Genomic DNA, 19114 nt, shown 5'->3' with positions numbered 1-19114 from the left:
AGAAGAATAACTATACTAGAAGATATGTAACTTTGAATGCTCAAAAAAAGTAATTTGTATATTGTTATTTGGTACATGTCTAAAGACGATCGCAATAATAATATGCATACTTTCTTTTCTTTTTCAAAAAAAAAAATGCATACTTGGTATACTATGCACCTAAAAAATATAAACATGAACCACATCCGTGGTGGTCTATTAGTTTACACCAAAAAAAGGAATTGCCATGTTGGTTCAGGCCAAAACCTCTTCCATAAATTTGAATACCCTAAGTTAATAAAAAGATATATAAACATGAATAAATACAAAAATCTCTAAGTCATAATTAGTACAATAACAAAGGGTTCCATAAACTGTAGACGTCTCATTAAGGAATTAATCAAACTTGAATTTTAATGGACTACATAATGTGAGGAAGTTCCTAAAGAGTGTATAAAATTAAAGCAGGAGGCTAGAGAAAATCAAAGGAAATCGCGAGGGACGAATATGTGAATGGACGTACGATCTGTCATTATATAATAATAAAGTACCTACCGTTGCATAATAATTGTTTGCACGTGTTCCTTGAAGTCACTAGACTAGACAATTTCATTTTTATGTTTTTATTTCTCTCGTTGATAACGATCCTCTTTTATGTTTGTTCTTATTATTTAAAATTTTACCTAAAATTTATCTGCAGACATGCGATAGCCTTGTAAGAATCTTTAAGAACTGATAGAAACTAAAAGCGAAAGTCAATATCTTAAGCATGGTTAACCCTATAACCCTTCAGAGCATCAGCATCGCGGAAACCCATTTAAGGGTTTCTAATTTTTTTTCGGGTGAATTGACCGAAAAGATAAGAAAAATATAGTAATTAAAAAAATATCTAAATATTGTGGAGAAATAGTGATGAAAGAAGAAAAAACTTAGGAGAAAAAATTTAGGGGAAAATAAGGTAGAGTGTGCATATATGGTAAACATTGTATACATCGAGTGCACATATTTTTTTTTTTACTTTTTGTTTTGAAAAAGAAAAAGACAAAACTAAAATGCACCAATCGTGGACCATCACATGTCAGTAGAGTCAGCAACACTACAAGAAATATGAATATTGGTAGCAGTTCGCGGTAGCACGAATTCACGAACTGCTACTAAAAGTGTCAAAATCGGAACACAACTCTTTCGTAGCATTGAATTTGCACTAGGAAAAAAATCTATCAAGCGGGAACACAAAAATCACAAATTTTGTTTAAGATAACACTTTGGTGGGGAAATTTTTTTTTTGTCCGCCAACACTTAGAAAAAAATTGATTATTCCCTCTGTTTTTTTTTTCCCCTCTCTCATCTCTAACGCTGAATTTTTTTTTTTCCTTATTTCATTCTATCGATGCTCTTCCATCATCTTCTTCAATCATAAACCTTGTTCAAAATCAAAACTTATGAACCTAAATTCCATGCCAATCGAAGACACTAAGCTGAGAACCAAACCCTAATAGTGCCTTCCTCTGTCGCTCTTCACCACCATGGCTTGAAGAGATAAGGTTGCAGAGGATGTCGGTTATTGATAAATGCTTATGAATTTCAAAGTTCTCGACGCCGTCTAGGTTTGTTGTCAGGGACGCTCTGCCAGTCTATAGAAGTTGAAGAAGAAGACGAACAAGCTGTTCAGCTACGCTCTACCAGTTACTATCACCACCAAAACTAGATCTTCTTCTAGCTTTTCTCAAGGTATCCATGATTTATCCAGTTTTAGATCTGATTTGCCTCAGATTTTAGTAAAATCATAAATCTGTTTCCGTCAATTGAATCCTTAATTTTGTTTTTTCAGGTGAAAACAAAGAGGGATGAGTTTCCTTGGCCTTTTCATCGGTTCTGCGGGTGTATGTATGGAGCAAAACATAATCCTTACATCCACATGAGTTTCCTTGGCCTTTTCACTTTTACAGCATATTATTTACCATGGGTGAGTTTGGACTTTATCATTCTCTTTTTGGAATGACTAGAGCGATAGTTTGAATAATCTCTTACGCCATGTTTTGAAATCGCAGGTACTACTTGGATTCTCTGTCTTACTTACATCAACTGCAAAGGACATAATAAACATGTTCTTTAAGGCTGTGTGTGGAGAGGTGTGTACATAAAGTAGCTAACTTTGATGAGTTTACAGGTCACTGGAACGGATATAAAACTCATCGTTGAGTTTCTCAGGTTGTCTTTTGCTTTGAGTTCATGTTTCATATCAAGAGCAAGATAACCAAAATGGGATCGAATTGCAGGCTGATGAGATTTCAAGGATATGTTTTTGCTCTCTTTTGTTGTTTGAAAATGTAAGCTCTTTATCTTAACAACAGGTGATGCCTTGATCTATCTTAAAGCTGTCAAGGATATGTTGCAGGCTGATAAGATGACAAGGATATGTCTTAGATGTGAAGTCTTACGATAACGGTTATCGTGATCCATGGATATATTCAACGTTACAGCTATGCGTAGTCCATGTTTCTCTCTGTTTGGCTTTTCTTGTTCGATTCCTTGAGGTCTTTTTGTTGTTTTAATTATTTATTGTAAATTCTTTTTGATTTCTTGACCTCAGAGTCTATTTTTTTTGTTGTTGTTAGCTTGAGCCTTCAATGCCATTTACTCCCTCGGTGATGGAAGTGGCCAGATCTTGTCTTTATGGATACAATGGAACTACACCAGATCTAAAGCAACATGAAGCGTGTAGATCAACAGGTGAACCCTGTGTCGTTGGTACCTTCCCTTGAGGCGGAGTTAGAGGAAGCACACGCTCACATTTTCGAGAATGAGAAGCGGACTCACAGGAAGAAGCTTGAGCAGTTCTTGAGGAAAGTCAGTGAGGACAGGAGAGAGCTGCTTGGTGGAGCAGAGAGCACGAGAAGGTCCGAGCAATCATCGACGACATGAAATCTCGGCGACTGCAGCTGAAGAGAAATTATAAGGTAACCAAGAAGGATGATCCAAAGGTGACAGTTTTGATGCAACAAGCTGAGTTTCTCAGTTAATTGGCTCAGAAAAATTATACAGACAACACAGAACAAAGCATGGAGGAGCTGATGGAGACTATTGGCAAAGTGGATTTGCAAGTTTTGAAATTATGTAGTGGGTTGATTTTAGACGTGGAATGTATATCTTGGATAAGTTATGCTTTAAATAATTATGTATTTTTGGATAATTTATGGAATATAAGAGTTATATATAAAATTTTAATTAAATAGCATTACAAAATATTACAAACCCTTAACATATTTTGCAATTTAAAAAAAAAAAACAAAACCCTAAACCCTAAATATATTTTAAAAATCTAAACCTCAAACTTATAACATAAATTTGAATGATATAAATGTATGTCTTATGTGTATTTTGAATGATATATGAAATAATGTATGATTTAAACATTAAATCTTAAAAATCTACACCCTAAATATAATACCCTAAATATCAATACTATTAATTCTTCAGCATGACCAACTGATATTAGTTGGGTCCAATAATTTTTTCAATAGATTATATATAATGTTTTTTCCTAACCACAAACAGTTATGTATTTGATTTTTACATGCATGATGAATCAGTTACATCCGGCAAAAAAGGATCAGTTACATTTTATGTATTGTTTGTTTATTTTTTTTCTAACATCATCAACTTTATTAATTAACTTGTGCAAGTACAAAATATATTTTAAAATATTAGCATTTACGTGCATCATTATATTAGCATTAATCTCTATTATTTTGACTTTCTAATACACAGTAAAATATATTTTAAATAATTAAAATAATGCTCTTATAAAATTTTCACTGTTTATAATATTTTATTCTTTGTTTCATGTTTTTTCATTCTCTTATATATTACAGATTAAACAAATGTATCATGATTTTTAATATACTTCACATAACATTTAACATTTTCATCATAAATAAAGTTGATTGAAATATTTAAGTTAAATTTAATATTATCTTAAAATTAAATTTTAGATATAAAATAATAAATATATATTATTAATATTAAAAATAAAGTTATATTTTCATATCAATTAAATTCAGTTTCCTCTGTTACCATTTTTTTCTTATGACATATTAAAAGTAATCAAAGAATTACAATTCAAAATAGTTTATTCAATTTTAAAAGTTGTCCGTTCTTTATAATTATATGCACGTCTGTCCTTCCATAGGGAATTACATTTTATTGGTTGTTATATTCTGGTCTGATTACCCAGACCATCTCAAGTTTGAGTAATAAAATAGTCGTTGCCGTCAAAAAAATAATATATAACTGCTAAAAAAACTTGAATAATATTATAACGTAAATGGTTAAGAATGATAACTGCTAAACCTAAATTCGTGGGAAAGCTATAACTACACTCACCCTTATTTAAATCATTTATAAATTTATTATTATAAATATATTTTTGTATAATAATTTTAAAATATATATAACCTGCGGATTACCACAAAATTAAGCGGAATGGGTGCGGGTACAATTTTTTTTTGCGGGTTGTACGGGTCATATTTTATAACCAAAACAAAATTGAAATTCCGCGGGTTGGCGGGTCAGCGGAGCGAATTCGACCCGTAATCCAGTCTTAATCGTGCGTATACCGGATCAATTTTTAAATTTCTACATTTAATAAAATATATTTTGATTAAAATTTATACAAAAATATGATTACCAAAAAAAAATATAATCAAAAAAAAAATATCAAAAATTTAATTTAAAAAAAAAAATATACCCGCCCTTTTAAGGGCGGGTCAAAAGCTAGTAATACCCTAAACCTCAAACTTAATTTTTTTGCATATAAAGTCATAAATCTAATCTTTTCAAACTTATGATATAAATTTAAACTCAAACTCCAAATATATTCTAAAACTCAAATCATAAACTTAATTATAAATTTTAACTCTAAACCCTAAACCACATACCTCATACCTCATACTAGAGTACGACCTTCTATGTTTTGGATGTTTAATGGAAAAGCATGATGTTTTATGATTTGCTTGTATTTTATTAGAGTATAAACTCCAAACCTTTTTTCCTAATCCCCATATCCTAAACTCTAAACCCTAAGTACTATACCACAAATCAAAATTATATTATTAGTTTTATGTAACTTAAAATTGCTTATAAATGTGAAATTTAATGAGTTTGTTAATTATATATCATTAGTTTTATAAATTTAAATGAATAGATTAATCGAGAAATAATTTAATAAAAAACTTTATTTAAAAAAATTAGTCAAACATGTAATTACAATTAATAAAATAATTATCAAATGAAATAACAGTTTTAACAAATTGAGCATTCTTGGCCATAGATTGACTCCAATCAAATGGCTATTAATGAATGATTTTGGTTATCTTCGTGCTTATTTCCTATTGGTCGGTTCTTTTAAGAGAAGGATTGCTTTTCTGAGAAAAAAGAAACATTGCCATTGACCAATAATGTAACTCTACGCAGATCACAATTTTTACCGTTAGATTAGATTTAATCCAACGGACCAAATGTAATTTTATTCTCTGCCTTTTTTCTCTCCTCTATTTTTTTTTTCTTTCGACATCTCATTGGTTCCCATCTCATCTCAGGTAAAAAAAAAAACTGTAATCTTTTCTGCATCTCTCCACAGGTTTCTCTGTCAATCTCCTCTCAATCCCGAGCTCTTCTACTGATTCGAAGTGTTACTCACAGATCTCTAGTCTCGAAACTCGCTCTACTCACTCAGAGAACCAGATCCGTGTCAAGTTTGAAGCGGTTGAGTTTGAAGCCTCGATTTCGTGTCCTACATACCTTGTAAACGTTCGAAGCGGTTGAGTTGTTGTTTAAAATTTCAGACTTTATCTTGTTGGATTATTCTGAGTTCTCATATGAATGGCTTATGTTTCTTATTTTTCTTTGGTGGTAGCTTCATGGAGAGATTGATACTGGAAGAAGGCAGAGGAAGAGGACGACGGTAACACCGGTTGTCTTATTTTTTATATTTTTCTTATTTTCTAATTTTTCTGTGCTAATGACAAACTCACAGATTGGTAACACCGGTGTGAATCTTTGTAAATTAAAAAGTCTGAGACTTCGAGAGTTATGCAAGCTTTGTATAGCTCTGCTTACTACAATTTTTCATCTGAGTTTGATATTGGACTGAGAAAATTTGTTTTTTTTGACCTACAGTTAGCGGCTGGGACATTAGATGAAACTGGAGTCGAGCAAGATAGAAGAGAGAGGAGATGGAAGAGGCGACATGAGAAGCTTGATGGAGTTGGTTCAGAGACAATGGTGAAGTTACAGGTGGCTTTTCATAACTCATTGGAAGCCGAGCAAGAAGAATAAGAAGAAGAGAAAGACGGAGAAGGAGAGTAGACAGACGCAAGGAGGAGAATGGAGTAGGAAGTTGACGACGGCGTAGACTAGGATTAGGTTTTGGTTTAGTTAGGTTTTGGTTAATCTGTTTAGATTAGTTTTTGGTTTAATGTATTCTGGTTTATTTGATTTTCTTATCCTGGTTTAGTTTTATATTTGTAATCTAATGTTAATTAATAAATAAATTTTATTTTTTAGTTAACAATTAATTTTCGATTTTAAATATTTATTTTAATTAATTAAATTAATTAATCAATTTAATTAATTAATTTTAATTACTTAATTTTAAATATATTAATTTAAATTATAGCATTATATTCATGTTATCATAAAATATTACACAGCACTAAGGAAAGACTATGAAAACCTAAATAATAGCATGGATCAGATGTTATAAAAGACTATTGTATAGTTTATTATTAACGCTAAGATATCTCTATTTATCATAGCTCATGAAAATATGCTATGATATGGGGGGGTCTACCATAGCTGCGGCTGTCAGAGCGTTTATAAAAACGCTACGAAAGCTCTATAGTAGCGTTTTTCGTGTGCTACCAATGCCGATATTTCTTGTAGTGCAATGACGACTTCTACCTTTGATTTTTGCAAAATAATAGAACCTACTCACTAATTTTTCTCCAAAACCTCTTTAAGAAACCACTGATAATGGTGCTTTTATGGGTTTTTTATTATTATTTTATTTTATTTTATCTGACTAAAAAAAGATAATCAATCGCGGACTGGAACGTGTCAGTGGGTCCGCAAACAGTACAAGAAACACCTCAAAACCGTTTCTTATTTCATATCTTTGGATATGGGTGGGCGTTTGGATACCCTTTCGGGTTCGGATCAGATATTTTGGATATTCAGATATTTTGGTATAGGAGTATAATACCCGTTCGGGTATTTCTGAACTTCGGGTCGGGTTCAGGTATTTTTAGCTCAGGTTCGATTATTTCGGATCGGGTTCGGATATTTAGAGTTTGAAGGAAAAAATTAAATTTTTCATTTTTAAAGTTCTTGTATTTAAAAATTTAGTTTTCGATTAACTGACTTTTTTTTTAATAGATTGAATTATTAATAGATTTGGAATTAAATTTCAAAAATAAATAGACATTCATTTGGCTATTATTTTTAGAATTTGGATGTAACTTTTGTTAATACATGAAACAAAAAGCTTGATATTCATTTTAAGTAAATATCAAATTATTTTTCTCCGTAGTTATATGTATATTATATAATTTTAAAGTATCTATGACATCAATATATTGTATATTATATAATTTAAATTATTTGTGACATCAATATAAATATTTAAAATAAAATGAAAGATGAAAATTAGAAATATAAGGATAAGTATATATATGTTCGGTTATCTTCGGATATCCATTCGGGCTCGGGTATTATCCGTTCGGATTCGGATATCCAATTTCTCCTAAATCAATATCTGAATCCATTCAGATATTTTGTTATTTCGGTCGGGTTTTTTGGATCAGGTTTGAAGACGGCTTCAGATATCGGATAAAGTGCCTATCCCTATTTTTGGGTATCATTTCTTGTGTTTTTTGGTGGAGCACTCGCGCAAAAAGTGGCTAAGAACTACCTTGTATACTGGGTTAACGGTGCTCTTTAACTTTACTAGATGTTCGGGTCTCTTTCTCAGTTCAGGTTTTTACCTAGCTATATATGTACGTAACTTTAGAGAGACTCAAAAACCAAAATGAAAAGAAGAGAAATTCTGATTGTAGTGACTAAGTTTTGTGTGAATAAATTCCTCGTCTTGTTTCTCATAATTGTAACTATCTGAAATTATGATTATTTTATAAAAAAATTTCATATCTGAAACTATATGAAAATATGCAACTTGGTCGGATCTAGATGCATGATGTTTGAATAACGAAGATCATATTATATGTGGTTTGAGGAATGAGAAATAATTCCTTTACAACAGATTGTACGGCTTACGGCTGCAAATACGGTTTTGAGTTTGACTCTTACTAGTCATCGAAGTTTTTATATAAGTTTTTCGGCCTGAGGAAACCAACACATGGCCTGATCCAAAACGGTCACCAAAAACTCTAAAGCTGTTAGATGGCTAGTGTGGATCCACGGTGTGGAAGCCACGAAACTTCTTCTAAATATCAAAAAAAGGGACCATGCCTGTTAACTTGCGAGTGATTAGGAATCAGCTTCGTCTATGTTAATTAGTTTAACTTGTTTTTGAATATGCTATTCAACTTTGATTCTTGTTAGGCTGTACAGAATTCTATTTTATTGAGAGATTATATTGATTATGGGGTTTTTTTTGTAAAAGGGCTTAAATTATGGGTTTTGATTTTAAGTACTGGTTAACGAAATAATTTAAGAATGGCAAATACCATAGGCGTGTCATTACTTTCTTATGCGTTTGTTTGTTAAGGTCTTTCTTTCTTTCTTTTTGTTTATAAATAGTTTAAATATTAATTAATTTGTTAAGATAGCGGTATTACCCAAATGACGAAGGTCTTATCAAACTCCGAAACAATTTGCATTTCTCTAGAACGATGTTGTATAACAAATTGACTTTCAGAGCTAAGAGCATCTCCATTAGCAATATCCATAGGGCGCGAATTCCAAGACCAAAAAAGTAATTTTTTATTTTTTATTTCGTTTTGACTTAAAAAAAAAAAAAGGTCGAACCAATCGCGGTCCGCCACGTGACATAGGGCCCACAGAACAGTTAAGAAACATGTTCACCAGGAAGGAGTTCAGCGAGATTTGTTTGTGTTTTGTGTAGATTCCACAATTATTTTAATGGTTTTTTTTGTGGGAAAGTGTGAGAATTTGAAAGTAAAACTCCCAATGGAATTGCTCTAACAGTTTGCACTTTTATCATAGTAATCAACCTCAAGGTCTACAACAAAAATAACACAGAGTGTCATACGAAAAAGTTATTTTACCAATTAATAAAAACTATTTTTGTGACAAAAACTTAAAAAGTGATATTTGGAAGAATTGTCCAATTATTAATACATTAACAATTTTTTATAGAAAAGGATACTATTTGTAAAACAAAAGTAAAATTATAAAATTACACTTTTATGAAACGGACTAAAGCATATTTTATAAAAATGTTCATATATTTTACCACGTCTATTTTCAAAGGCCATAAACTTTCAGAATTGCTCCTATACAGCTATACATAGTAGCAGCCTTGATGGTGCAAGAAGATGAGAATAAACCTATTTAAATAATAGCCCTTACTTGTATTATGTGCTGATAGATGATCAAATATAGTTTTCCAGGAACCTAAACTGGACGTCTGCACCGTCTTTTTTTTTTCACAACGATCACATTATTATAATTAGTATCAAGTTCCGTCTATGTATATTTTTTCTTTTTGAAAAAAGTCTATGTAAACATTTTCCAATCAAATTATCCTATTTGAGGAAGAAGAAACAAATTAATTGGACCAGAACCCGAAAATATTATTGTATACACATTTACAATACTCTATGATATCATCTTATATTTCGAAATTTTAATTTAATTTATTATTAATATTATTCTTAAGGTATATTTTAGTAAGAAATTGTTAATACATTCCAAATTTGCCGGTTGTTGATGCAGCTAGGACAGCTGAAATCGAATCATTGTTAGATTTTAATAAAATCTTTGTCGTCTAATATTTGTGTTCTTCCACTCTTGGTATCTCATGAGGAGCGATCAAGCATTTAAATAATTTGCATGCATGAGAGAAAGGGTACGTACCTTGGTTTCATTATTAACCAAATTAAATATCATCAAATTATTAATCTAAAACCTGAGCATGTGTTGTCTTTTCAAATAGATGTAAACATTGTGGTCACCTTTTTCTTGGCACAACATTGTGGTCACTTATAACACATTTAAACATTAGAAAATTTTAAATATATATGGTAACTATGTAATTACATCATTAGCTTATTATAGATGGTTGGTTGCACTGCCAAGGCAGGCAGTGATGTAATCTAGTTAGTTGTAAAAGTATATCTACATACATATATATGTGCCTAAATGATTAGATGGAAGTGAATTTCAGATCAGTGTTAACATTTTGAGTAATAATGAAAAAATACCGGGTGGTATTTAGACTATATATTAAAAACATTCTATAACTTCAAATATGATTTTTTTCACTCTTCCAATAGATGTGTGGTGCTTTAGTAGTGCTTAGAGAATCTCTAAATGAAATGTTACTACTTAAAATTTAAAATCTTAAGTTTTATAATTTTTTTTGCATTTTGGTCTTTACAATTGCACATCACATTAATGATTTTAAAATATTTTATCGTTTTTGTAAATTCTTAAAGAATATTATATCTCATAGATATTTCAATTTGTTTTTACAAATTTAAATTTTGCACATAAAATAAAAAAAATAAAAAGATTTAAAATATTTTAAAACTAGATTTAGACATTAACAATATTACAAAAGAAACTTAACAAATGCACTAGTTGGTAATTTATGGGAGTATTATGAAAATAATTTTATATAGAATAATATGGTATTTTACTTTTAATTTACTACTTAATTATGTATTTATAAGTAAAATTTAATATTTTAATAAAATATTTATTAATTAATACTGCTGTAATATATTTATATAATTGATAGTTATTTATAAAGTTTAATTTATGGATTCGCATTAATCATGACAAATAAAAGAATCATAGTATACATACAAATATTTTTAAAGTTAGCTTTGAAGTTTAGCTTTTAGAAAAAAAATAATTTAAAACTTTAAATATGAAATTTTGAAAACTTTAAAATAAAGTGTTTTTTAGATGCTCTTATAATAAACTAGTCTTTCATCTCATATTAAGAGATTAATTCATTGGTGACATAAGCTACAAATTTATTTAGCCAAAAGGTATGTACATATATATTTCAATTCTTTTTGGCAGTTTGTTTTAACTTATATTAATTTACCATAATGTCCTAACTCCTACACAAGTGGGGTCAGATCGTACGATATGATTAGAAATGTGCTAAGCACTCAGGGTTTCAAATGTGCTAAGCACTCAGGGTTTCAAATCTACTACTCAGATAAGTTGCGCATATGAGAACATGAGCATGGTTTGTTTCCTGACTTTCTGTATTAGTTAGATTCGTGTTTGGACTATCTGAGTTACAAAAAGAAAGTTACCATAATGCATGCTTAAGAGATACATACGCACAAAGGAATTTGAGATATCATGTTAACTGATAAGTGACAACTGACAAATATAAATTGAATCACAAAGGAACCTATTGTTTATAACTTTGTGATTCAGTAAGCCTTCCACAAATTTAAACAGATAAGTGATTATGTTTTAGCTCTTCAATTTTGTCGGGAAGGCTTTATTGATGGATTCAAGATTTGGTTCGAATTTGCTATCATTTTCTCTTAAAGATATATCATGTTTAGTTCCTACAAACACTGTAGTTGTTTTTTTTTGGTGCACAACTAACATTGTAGTTGTGTTGTCAAAGATGATGGATTAATTTATTTTTCTATTGTAGTCACAAACCTTGAAATTTTTAGTGAATAAAAGTTGTGTTAAAAATTTGTTTTTTATTAGTTTCTTTTGGAGAAAGCAGTCTATTTAATTGAAAAGATGGGAAATGATGTATAGCCCATCCAGTGTGTTTTGTAAACCCGTTACCCACTTCTAAAAACATACACAAATAAATTGAATGCACTTAGTTGGTGATCGGTGAAGACTGAACAGTGAAGTTGATGATCGATTGGGATTTCTGAGATACAATAGCAAGCAGTAAAAGCAGTGAAGCTGTCGTCAAGGAAAAAAGAAGCAGTGAAGCTAGTAGGGCTGTTGCCATAAAGAGTACATTTTAAGCCAAGTTACAAAAAAAAATAAAGAGTACATTTCAGACGGAGCTATATTTGATTCCGATCTATTATTATTAGTTTCACATTGATTTTAAATTAATCTATTATAGATGTTTTAAATTCAGTCATTTAGGCAATAAAACTATATTGAATTTTCCATATGTATCTGGTTCAAACTTAAGATATATTAGGATTGGGAGAACTGCACATTTAGCCTAACATTATCAATTAAACACTACATAATGGGTCGGATATCTAAGCTGAATCACATAATGAAAAATTGTCTGTTGAACATTAAAAACTATATAAATTAATAATGTTGGGGTGAAGACATTTTATTAATTTATTAATTTACACAAGTTCTCTTTTAAATGAATTTCTGGTTTAGGTATTGTTTTATATATAAAACAAGAAAATAATTTATTTTACTGTATAAACACTGATTAAATTTTGAAATGCAATTTTAATATAATTTAATTATATTATTTAGTGTATATAAAATATGTTTCATAAAATTTAAATATGATTTTAGATATGCTTTATATATACTATTATTTATGAAGTGATTTTGCCGATTTGTCACATTCTCCATGATTTTAGCTAATTTTACTTGTTTGTCATATTTTATTAGTTTTTAGATTAAATCATCAATTATTAATTTAGATAATATAAATATTTCAAACTTTCTAATTAATTTATTAGTTTAAATAATAAAAATATCTCGAAATTTCTAATTATAATTATGATTATAATTATTTTAACTTTGAAAAAATTCTTATTAGTTTTAAGCTTAAATCATTAATTTATTATTCTTTCAGTTTGAAATACTATGAGCAAATCAGTTTTGTTACATGGAGTTTGGAATTATGAATTATGTATTATGAATTACTTCGGTAGTTATTTTACATATATGTTTTATTACTGTTTAATCTATAAGAAAAATATGCTTCGATATTAAGTTTAGAGAGTTGCATATTCACTCATGTTAAGAACATGTGTTTAATGGTTTAATTTCTAAAACGGTTAAAGTAAATATATTTTTAATTAATAATTAGATTTATTATTATATAATTAACCATAAATTAACTTTAATAATAAAACTCTCATTATCTATTTTTTTCTTTTATTAAAAGTAAACTTACGAAATATTAAGATAACTCGATGTATTTACTGATCAGGTAAACCAATGAAATATTGTCATTATCTCAGTTCTTTTTTAAAAAATGTTTACTTCTAAATTATCATTGAATTTTAGTTTTTATTTACTTTTTATTCATTTTGTTCTCATTTTGTGTGTTTTAGTGTTTTTTGATAATTTAATATATGTTTCTGATTCAAAAATACAAAGTAGATTAAGAGAGACTGAAATTTCACATTCTTACTTTACTTTATTGTGTGAAGTTTGTTTTTTGATAAATTGTGTGAAATTTTTTTGATATGTAATTATGTTCTCATGGTTCATAGTTTTATAACATTTCTTTGTGTTAAGAAGATATAGACCGAAACAAAACAAAAAGACTAAAATGATTAAGAATATAAAAAATAAGTTATCATGACTAAATCATAATTCATATATTAATAATATATTAATAATTATTAGTAAAATGATTATGCCCGGATGTGCGGGCAAAACACCTAGTTAGTAAATATCATCGACATGCACTGAAATATTAAAAAAATATAAATATAATTTTGTTATAAATATAAAACAACAATATAATGGTTTATTTGTATTAATAAATACACATAATATTATATATATATATATATATAATTGTTAATTTATGATTGTATAAAGACAATATATTTACATAGGACTTTCCAAAAAATATTATATTATTATCTTATAGATTCATGTTATATTTTTAATCGATCTAATTTGAGATCAAAATTTTTTATATCTATTAATTTATCAAATATTAATTTATAGAGTTTGTACTACATACTAGTCAAATCTAAGGATCATATTTTAGAAAAAAGCAACCATTGTTTGTATACTTTGTTTTATCATATTGTTTTATGGGCTTGTAATGCTTTATGTACCAGTGATGTGTCCAACGATCAAGCCACTTAAGCCTCAACAAGCTAGCATTTCTTTTTGGTAACTTCAGTTCAAAGCTTTTGATATTGCACTATACAATAAGGGAGGCAAATACTTTTGGTCACAGCATCATCAAATATAAGAGTAACCGTTTCGAACCTTCAAGAGATAGAAAACACGAAAATAAAAGCCCAAGGAGGCAGAGCCAAGAAAGTTTCTTTTCTGTACAATGTTTGCGGTCGAATTTTGGCTAAAGATGAGACAGTCGATGCTGCAAGTTAGAGATGTAATAGAGAATCCGCTTCTTGTCGTCAGAGGTTAATGAGAAAGGAGGGTTTAGAGGTAGAGTCACTGCTTCCTCTATTATAAAGGAGAGTAGAAGAATTGCTTTCTTGTATAATCTTCCTGCACTTTCCTTGTTATTCAAATACTCTTCCGCCTACAAAACAAAATAAAAAATAAAAATTGGATCCAACCCACAAAAGAAGTTTCAGACTTTTAGGACAAAGGTGGAAGCTTTGGAGAAAAGTCTCAAGAGACTTTTGTGGTAGAAACTTTTTACTTACCCCACCACTCTTGCCGTATGCTAGTGCCTTCTCGTATATTGTTTCCATGGCATCAGGCATATGAGTAGCAGCTGAAATGGTGAGATGCATTCAGTGAATGTCGCAAAGAAACATTAAAAAAAAACAGAATGTTCCGGTTTAAGTACTAACCGCTTGTTTCGTTTAGTTGAGTTGATGAAGTCTCTGCCTGGTTAAACGCAGTAACGAACTCTTGTGTCACCCAAGTTTTAGCCACTGCTGGTGAGTTTAAATCAGGATTTGAAGTCTCTGGAGCTGTGGTCGGGTCTGGACTCACTCTCTCCTCTCCAACGGACACCATCCAAGAATCACATATCTCCAAAGCTTTTCTCCAGGCAGCTAAAACGACGAGGGTAACAGCAAACGATTCCTTAACCTGTCCTGCATTGCCCTGTATGCAACGGTATTACAATCTCTACTATTAATTATTTGAGAGAGACCATTTGAAACTAGGAGTTTGAAGTTACCATCTCACGAGCTACTTCTGCAAGAGATTCTGCATACTGATGCAAAAGTTGGAGCTTCGTTGGAGGATGAACGATGGTTAACCGTTGGACTTCTGTTAACAGGTATGATCCGCTTGCTAGTCGTGGACCTGACCCATCAGATAAAGGTCTCTGTGCTTCGAGTGAAGCTTTCTCGTTCTTTGGTAAGAGGTTACGAGTCCCGGAATCTTGCAGTGATGTGTCGAAACAATCAGATGAACCTTCAGAGGGACGGCTTACAAGTACATACTCCCTCTCTATGAGCTCAAGCGAGTCAAGTACTGCACAAGCGATTCTGAGTGATTTGAGCTTATGAAAGCAACAGGGATAAGATACAAAATGAGGAATAACAAACCTCCGAACTGATTTGATGAACACTGTCCCTCAGTGTCTTTCCTAGTCTTCTCAGAGGAGACATGTGGCATTCCAACGTGAGAAGTTGAGGCACTAGAGGAGATCCCTTGTTTGTAGACATTCTCTGCAGTTGCTTTGAATCGGTTTGTACTACTCGGTTGTCCAGAGGGCAAAGAGGACTTCCCCGTAGAGGTAGTAGAGACAGCAGCCGGAGTTTGTCTGACAACATTTGGTATGAAAAGATGAAGCAAAGCATTTAAAGTTTTTTCAATTGTTGAACAAAAGAAAGATGAAGGTTTGCTAGTGATGATTACCTTGATTCCTGAAGGAACCTGTGACTGAAGAACTCTCGGAACGTCAAGCGTTCAACTGCAGTCAAACAGACGTATTTTTCCATGAAAATTTGAAAAATGATCATAATGACAAACAAAAGAAGAGTATAACAAGGTACTTGGGTCTCGGCGTAGAAGACTTTTGCACAGATCAACACAATCAGGATGAATCTCATTCAAAGCATCTTTAGGAAACTTCAGCTCAGTGTCTCTCACAATATTGTGAAAAAGCTGTAGAGATCATCAAAAATCCAAAAAGCATTAACAAAAGGCCATTAAGTTCACTACAAGTTCAAAGAGGCCAATTCATTGGTTCAGACCAAACGAACCTGGAATTGATTAGTCCCATCAAAAGGTGGCCTCCCAGTAACAAGTTGAAACAGAATCGCACCAGCACTCCACAAGTCAGCCTGAAACATCCATCCATCACACAGTTAAAAAATACTGAAAGAAAAAAAAGATTCAATCTTTCCTTCAAACCCCAGCGAGAAGTTGTCTTCACCTTGGCATCATACTTTTGGTTCCTGATAATCTCAGGAGCCATATACAAAGGCGAACCGCAAAAAGTGTCAGCCATGCTCTCTGGTGTTAAAGACCTACCAAAAAAAACAATCTCAACATTACATACCAAAACCAAAACCTTCCCCATAAAAAGAAAACATTTAAAACAATACCTTGCAAACCCAAAATCTGCTATCTTTAGCAGTGGAGTTACTTCCTTGGACGACAAAAGTAAATTCTGAAAAGAAAAAAAAACAGAACCATGACTAGACTTATCATCAAACTACCCATCAATCAAACTAGAACATTAAAGGAGGTTTCCACTCACCTGAGGCTTTAAATCTCGGTGGATACAATGCTTCTCTTGAAGTACTTGCAATCCTAAAGCTACAGGAATTCAAACATTGAATAAAGACTCAACATAGAAACAGAACAAAAACTAAACTGATCGTATTCATTACCCAATTGCCTCATAAAATGCTTAGCAACAGGTTCAGACACTTTGCCATGGAGATTGATGTAGTCAGCAAGATCACCTCCACTACAATACTCCAACACAAGAAATATCCTATCTCCAGTCTACAATACAAAACAAAACAAAAAAACCCAGATCAAAAGTTCACACCTTTTATTATTATTATTATTATTACACGAAATCAGAAATTGAGTTTAAAACAAAACCTCGATAGATTCGTGGAGTCGGATGATGTTGGGATGATCGATGGTTCTGAGGATCGAAATCTCCTTGAGGAGACTGTCTCTGACTTTAGGGTTAAGCAGTTTCTTATCAATCTCCTTGATGGCGACTTCTGAACCAGACGATCGATGCTTCGCTTGCCACACCACTGCGAAGGAGCCTGACCCCAGTCTCCGCCCAAGTTCGTAGTCTCCCACCAGTCGTTGCGCCGCGTCCATCCCCGGTTTTTTGGGTTTTTGGGTTTTGACCCGTTTTTAAGCTTTAGTTGATTCAACCTCCATTGTTTCTCCTACTACCACGACCACACAGATGTTAACGAGAGAAGGAAACAGAGGAAAATAAAAATCAAATCTTTTTTTTTTTTAAGAACAAGGAACTGTTTTTTTTTCTTTCTTTTGGGTTTAATGAGAGGAGACGATGTAAGTGATTGGATTGGTTTATATATTTTACAGTAAAGCTATCGACTTTAGTTTTTTTTTTTCTTTTCTCTTTATTTGTTTTAGTGTGTGGGAGATTGAGAAGCTTATGAACGAAGAGAGTTTCTTTCTTGTACTCGACAAGTAACCTTGAGAGAAAAAATTGACGTCTTGGATCCAATTTCCCACGAGGAACGGACCTACGAAATATCTCTGAATATTTACTCTTTTATTTAATCAAATCTAGCCCAAAAGAAAAGTTTTCTTTTTTTTTAATAATAGTCGTGAGATCCGACGACCGAAGTTAACCGACTAATCCCACTAAACTCACGGTACTCAACATATTTTTGCAATTTAACGTTAGTTCGGATGACCAACACGAGTCAAATCCAGATGATTTTCTTTATTGAGACTGAATCTCCCTCAATTAATCACTACTAGACTAACGCAAATTGGTTAAGTTTGTTTTTAATAGTTTTATAATTAATATATACATTAATTTCAAATTTCAACAATAGAATTTAATATATGTGGTCTTTTAAAAAAAAAGTCTAATTGATAGTTTAATCGTTGATGAATGAGCCAACAATTACTTGATCAATATTTAAAAATCCAATATTTTATGTGAGATATTTAATTTATTATCACTTCAAAATATAAAATTATAATTAACCAGCATAAATATCTTGTAGTTTTGGTCTACTGTAACATTTATGTGAGAAACCAAAAACAACATTAATACTCAATTACTGATTTCTTTCTTTATTTTAATATATTACAATCGATTTTATGTATTTTTATAGAAGAATAAATATTATTGTGAAAATAAAAGGTAGAGAAACACACTAAACAGGTTACTACAAACTATATTGTGAAATGATATGATAAGTAGCCTATGGCCCTATGTTAAGAGAAAACCCAATACACCGTCAATATCTCACACCCAGGACTGCTCACACCATAGAATAGAAGCCACTGGATTCATATTAGTCGACAGATCTTTTACAGCACGTTGTTTCGGTGTCAAAATAAAATGTAGACGTAGATGGATTGTACTCGATAACAAAATTTCATGATCTTCAACGACGGATGCAAATATTATATTTTTAAAAGTACAAAAATTATTTAAATTTAATATTTATCGTTAATAAATGATGACTAGTCTATAAACGAAGTCTCAGCTCTCACCTGGATCTTTTCCCTCATCCCAGCTTCTTATAAAACACAAACATTTGAAGCAGCTCTACAGGAAGCTGTAAAACTTAGAATCAGTGAGGTTGTTGGAGCGGAAGAGGAGGAAGCAGCTCTACGGGAATCACGTACATTCGGCAATATCTTTTTGTTTATGTTTTCAAGCACCTATATGATAAATGAATAATTTCTCTGCAGAAGAAACAACAGAGGACTGTTTGAATCAAGAGAATGACAAATGACCTTCTGTTTGCAAAACACAAGGAAACAGTGGTTACTTATAATCATCTTCCATTTTTAATCCACCCAGCTA

The 19114-nt window shown here is 31.2% G+C and overlaps 1 protein-coding gene and 2 long non-coding RNA genes across 3 annotated transcripts; 2 read left to right on the top strand and 1 right to left on the bottom strand.

Moving 5' to 3' along the window:
• The first annotated feature begins 1082 nt into the window (after positions 1 to 1082).
• Positions 1083 to 3169, top strand: LOC108833694 (uncharacterized). Its single transcript, XR_001946734.2, has 4 exons — positions 1083 to 1710; positions 1811 to 1945; positions 2031 to 2516; positions 2598 to 3169. It is a non-coding gene; the product is annotated as an uncharacterized LOC108833694 (long non-coding RNA).
• A 2237-nt stretch (positions 3170 to 5406) lies between these two features.
• Positions 5407 to 6553, top strand: LOC108833693 (uncharacterized). The gene is made up of 2 exons (XR_008936598.1): positions 5407 to 5944; positions 6160 to 6553. It is a non-coding gene; the product is annotated as an uncharacterized LOC108833693 (long non-coding RNA).
• A 7717-nt stretch (positions 6554 to 14270) lies between these two features.
• Positions 14271 to 17707, bottom strand: LOC108818529 (serine/threonine-protein kinase ATG1a). The gene is made up of 13 exons (XM_018591524.2): positions 17179 to 17707; positions 16959 to 17076; positions 16826 to 16884; positions 16671 to 16735; positions 16499 to 16592; positions 16326 to 16406; positions 16116 to 16227; positions 15979 to 16033; positions 15666 to 15883; positions 15293 to 15591; positions 14958 to 15216; positions 14808 to 14878; positions 14271 to 14680 (listed from the first exon to the last, which is right to left on the bottom strand). Exons 1-13 carry the CDS (start codon positions 17410 to 17412, stop codon positions 14492 to 14494), a joined length of 1854 nt encoding a protein of 617 aa, XP_018447026.1. The 5' UTR covers positions 17413 to 17707; the 3' UTR covers positions 14271 to 14491.
• Between the last annotated feature and the right edge of the window lie 1407 nt (positions 17708 to 19114).

This window comes from Raphanus sativus, chromosome 7, assembly GCF_000801105.2.
Source record: "Raphanus sativus cultivar WK10039 chromosome 7, ASM80110v3, whole genome shotgun sequence".
NCBI lineage: Eukaryota > Viridiplantae > Streptophyta > Magnoliopsida > Brassicales > Brassicaceae > Raphanus > Raphanus sativus.
Note: the sequence above shows the minus strand (reverse complement) of the source record. Positions and strands in the feature narration are given on the sequence as shown.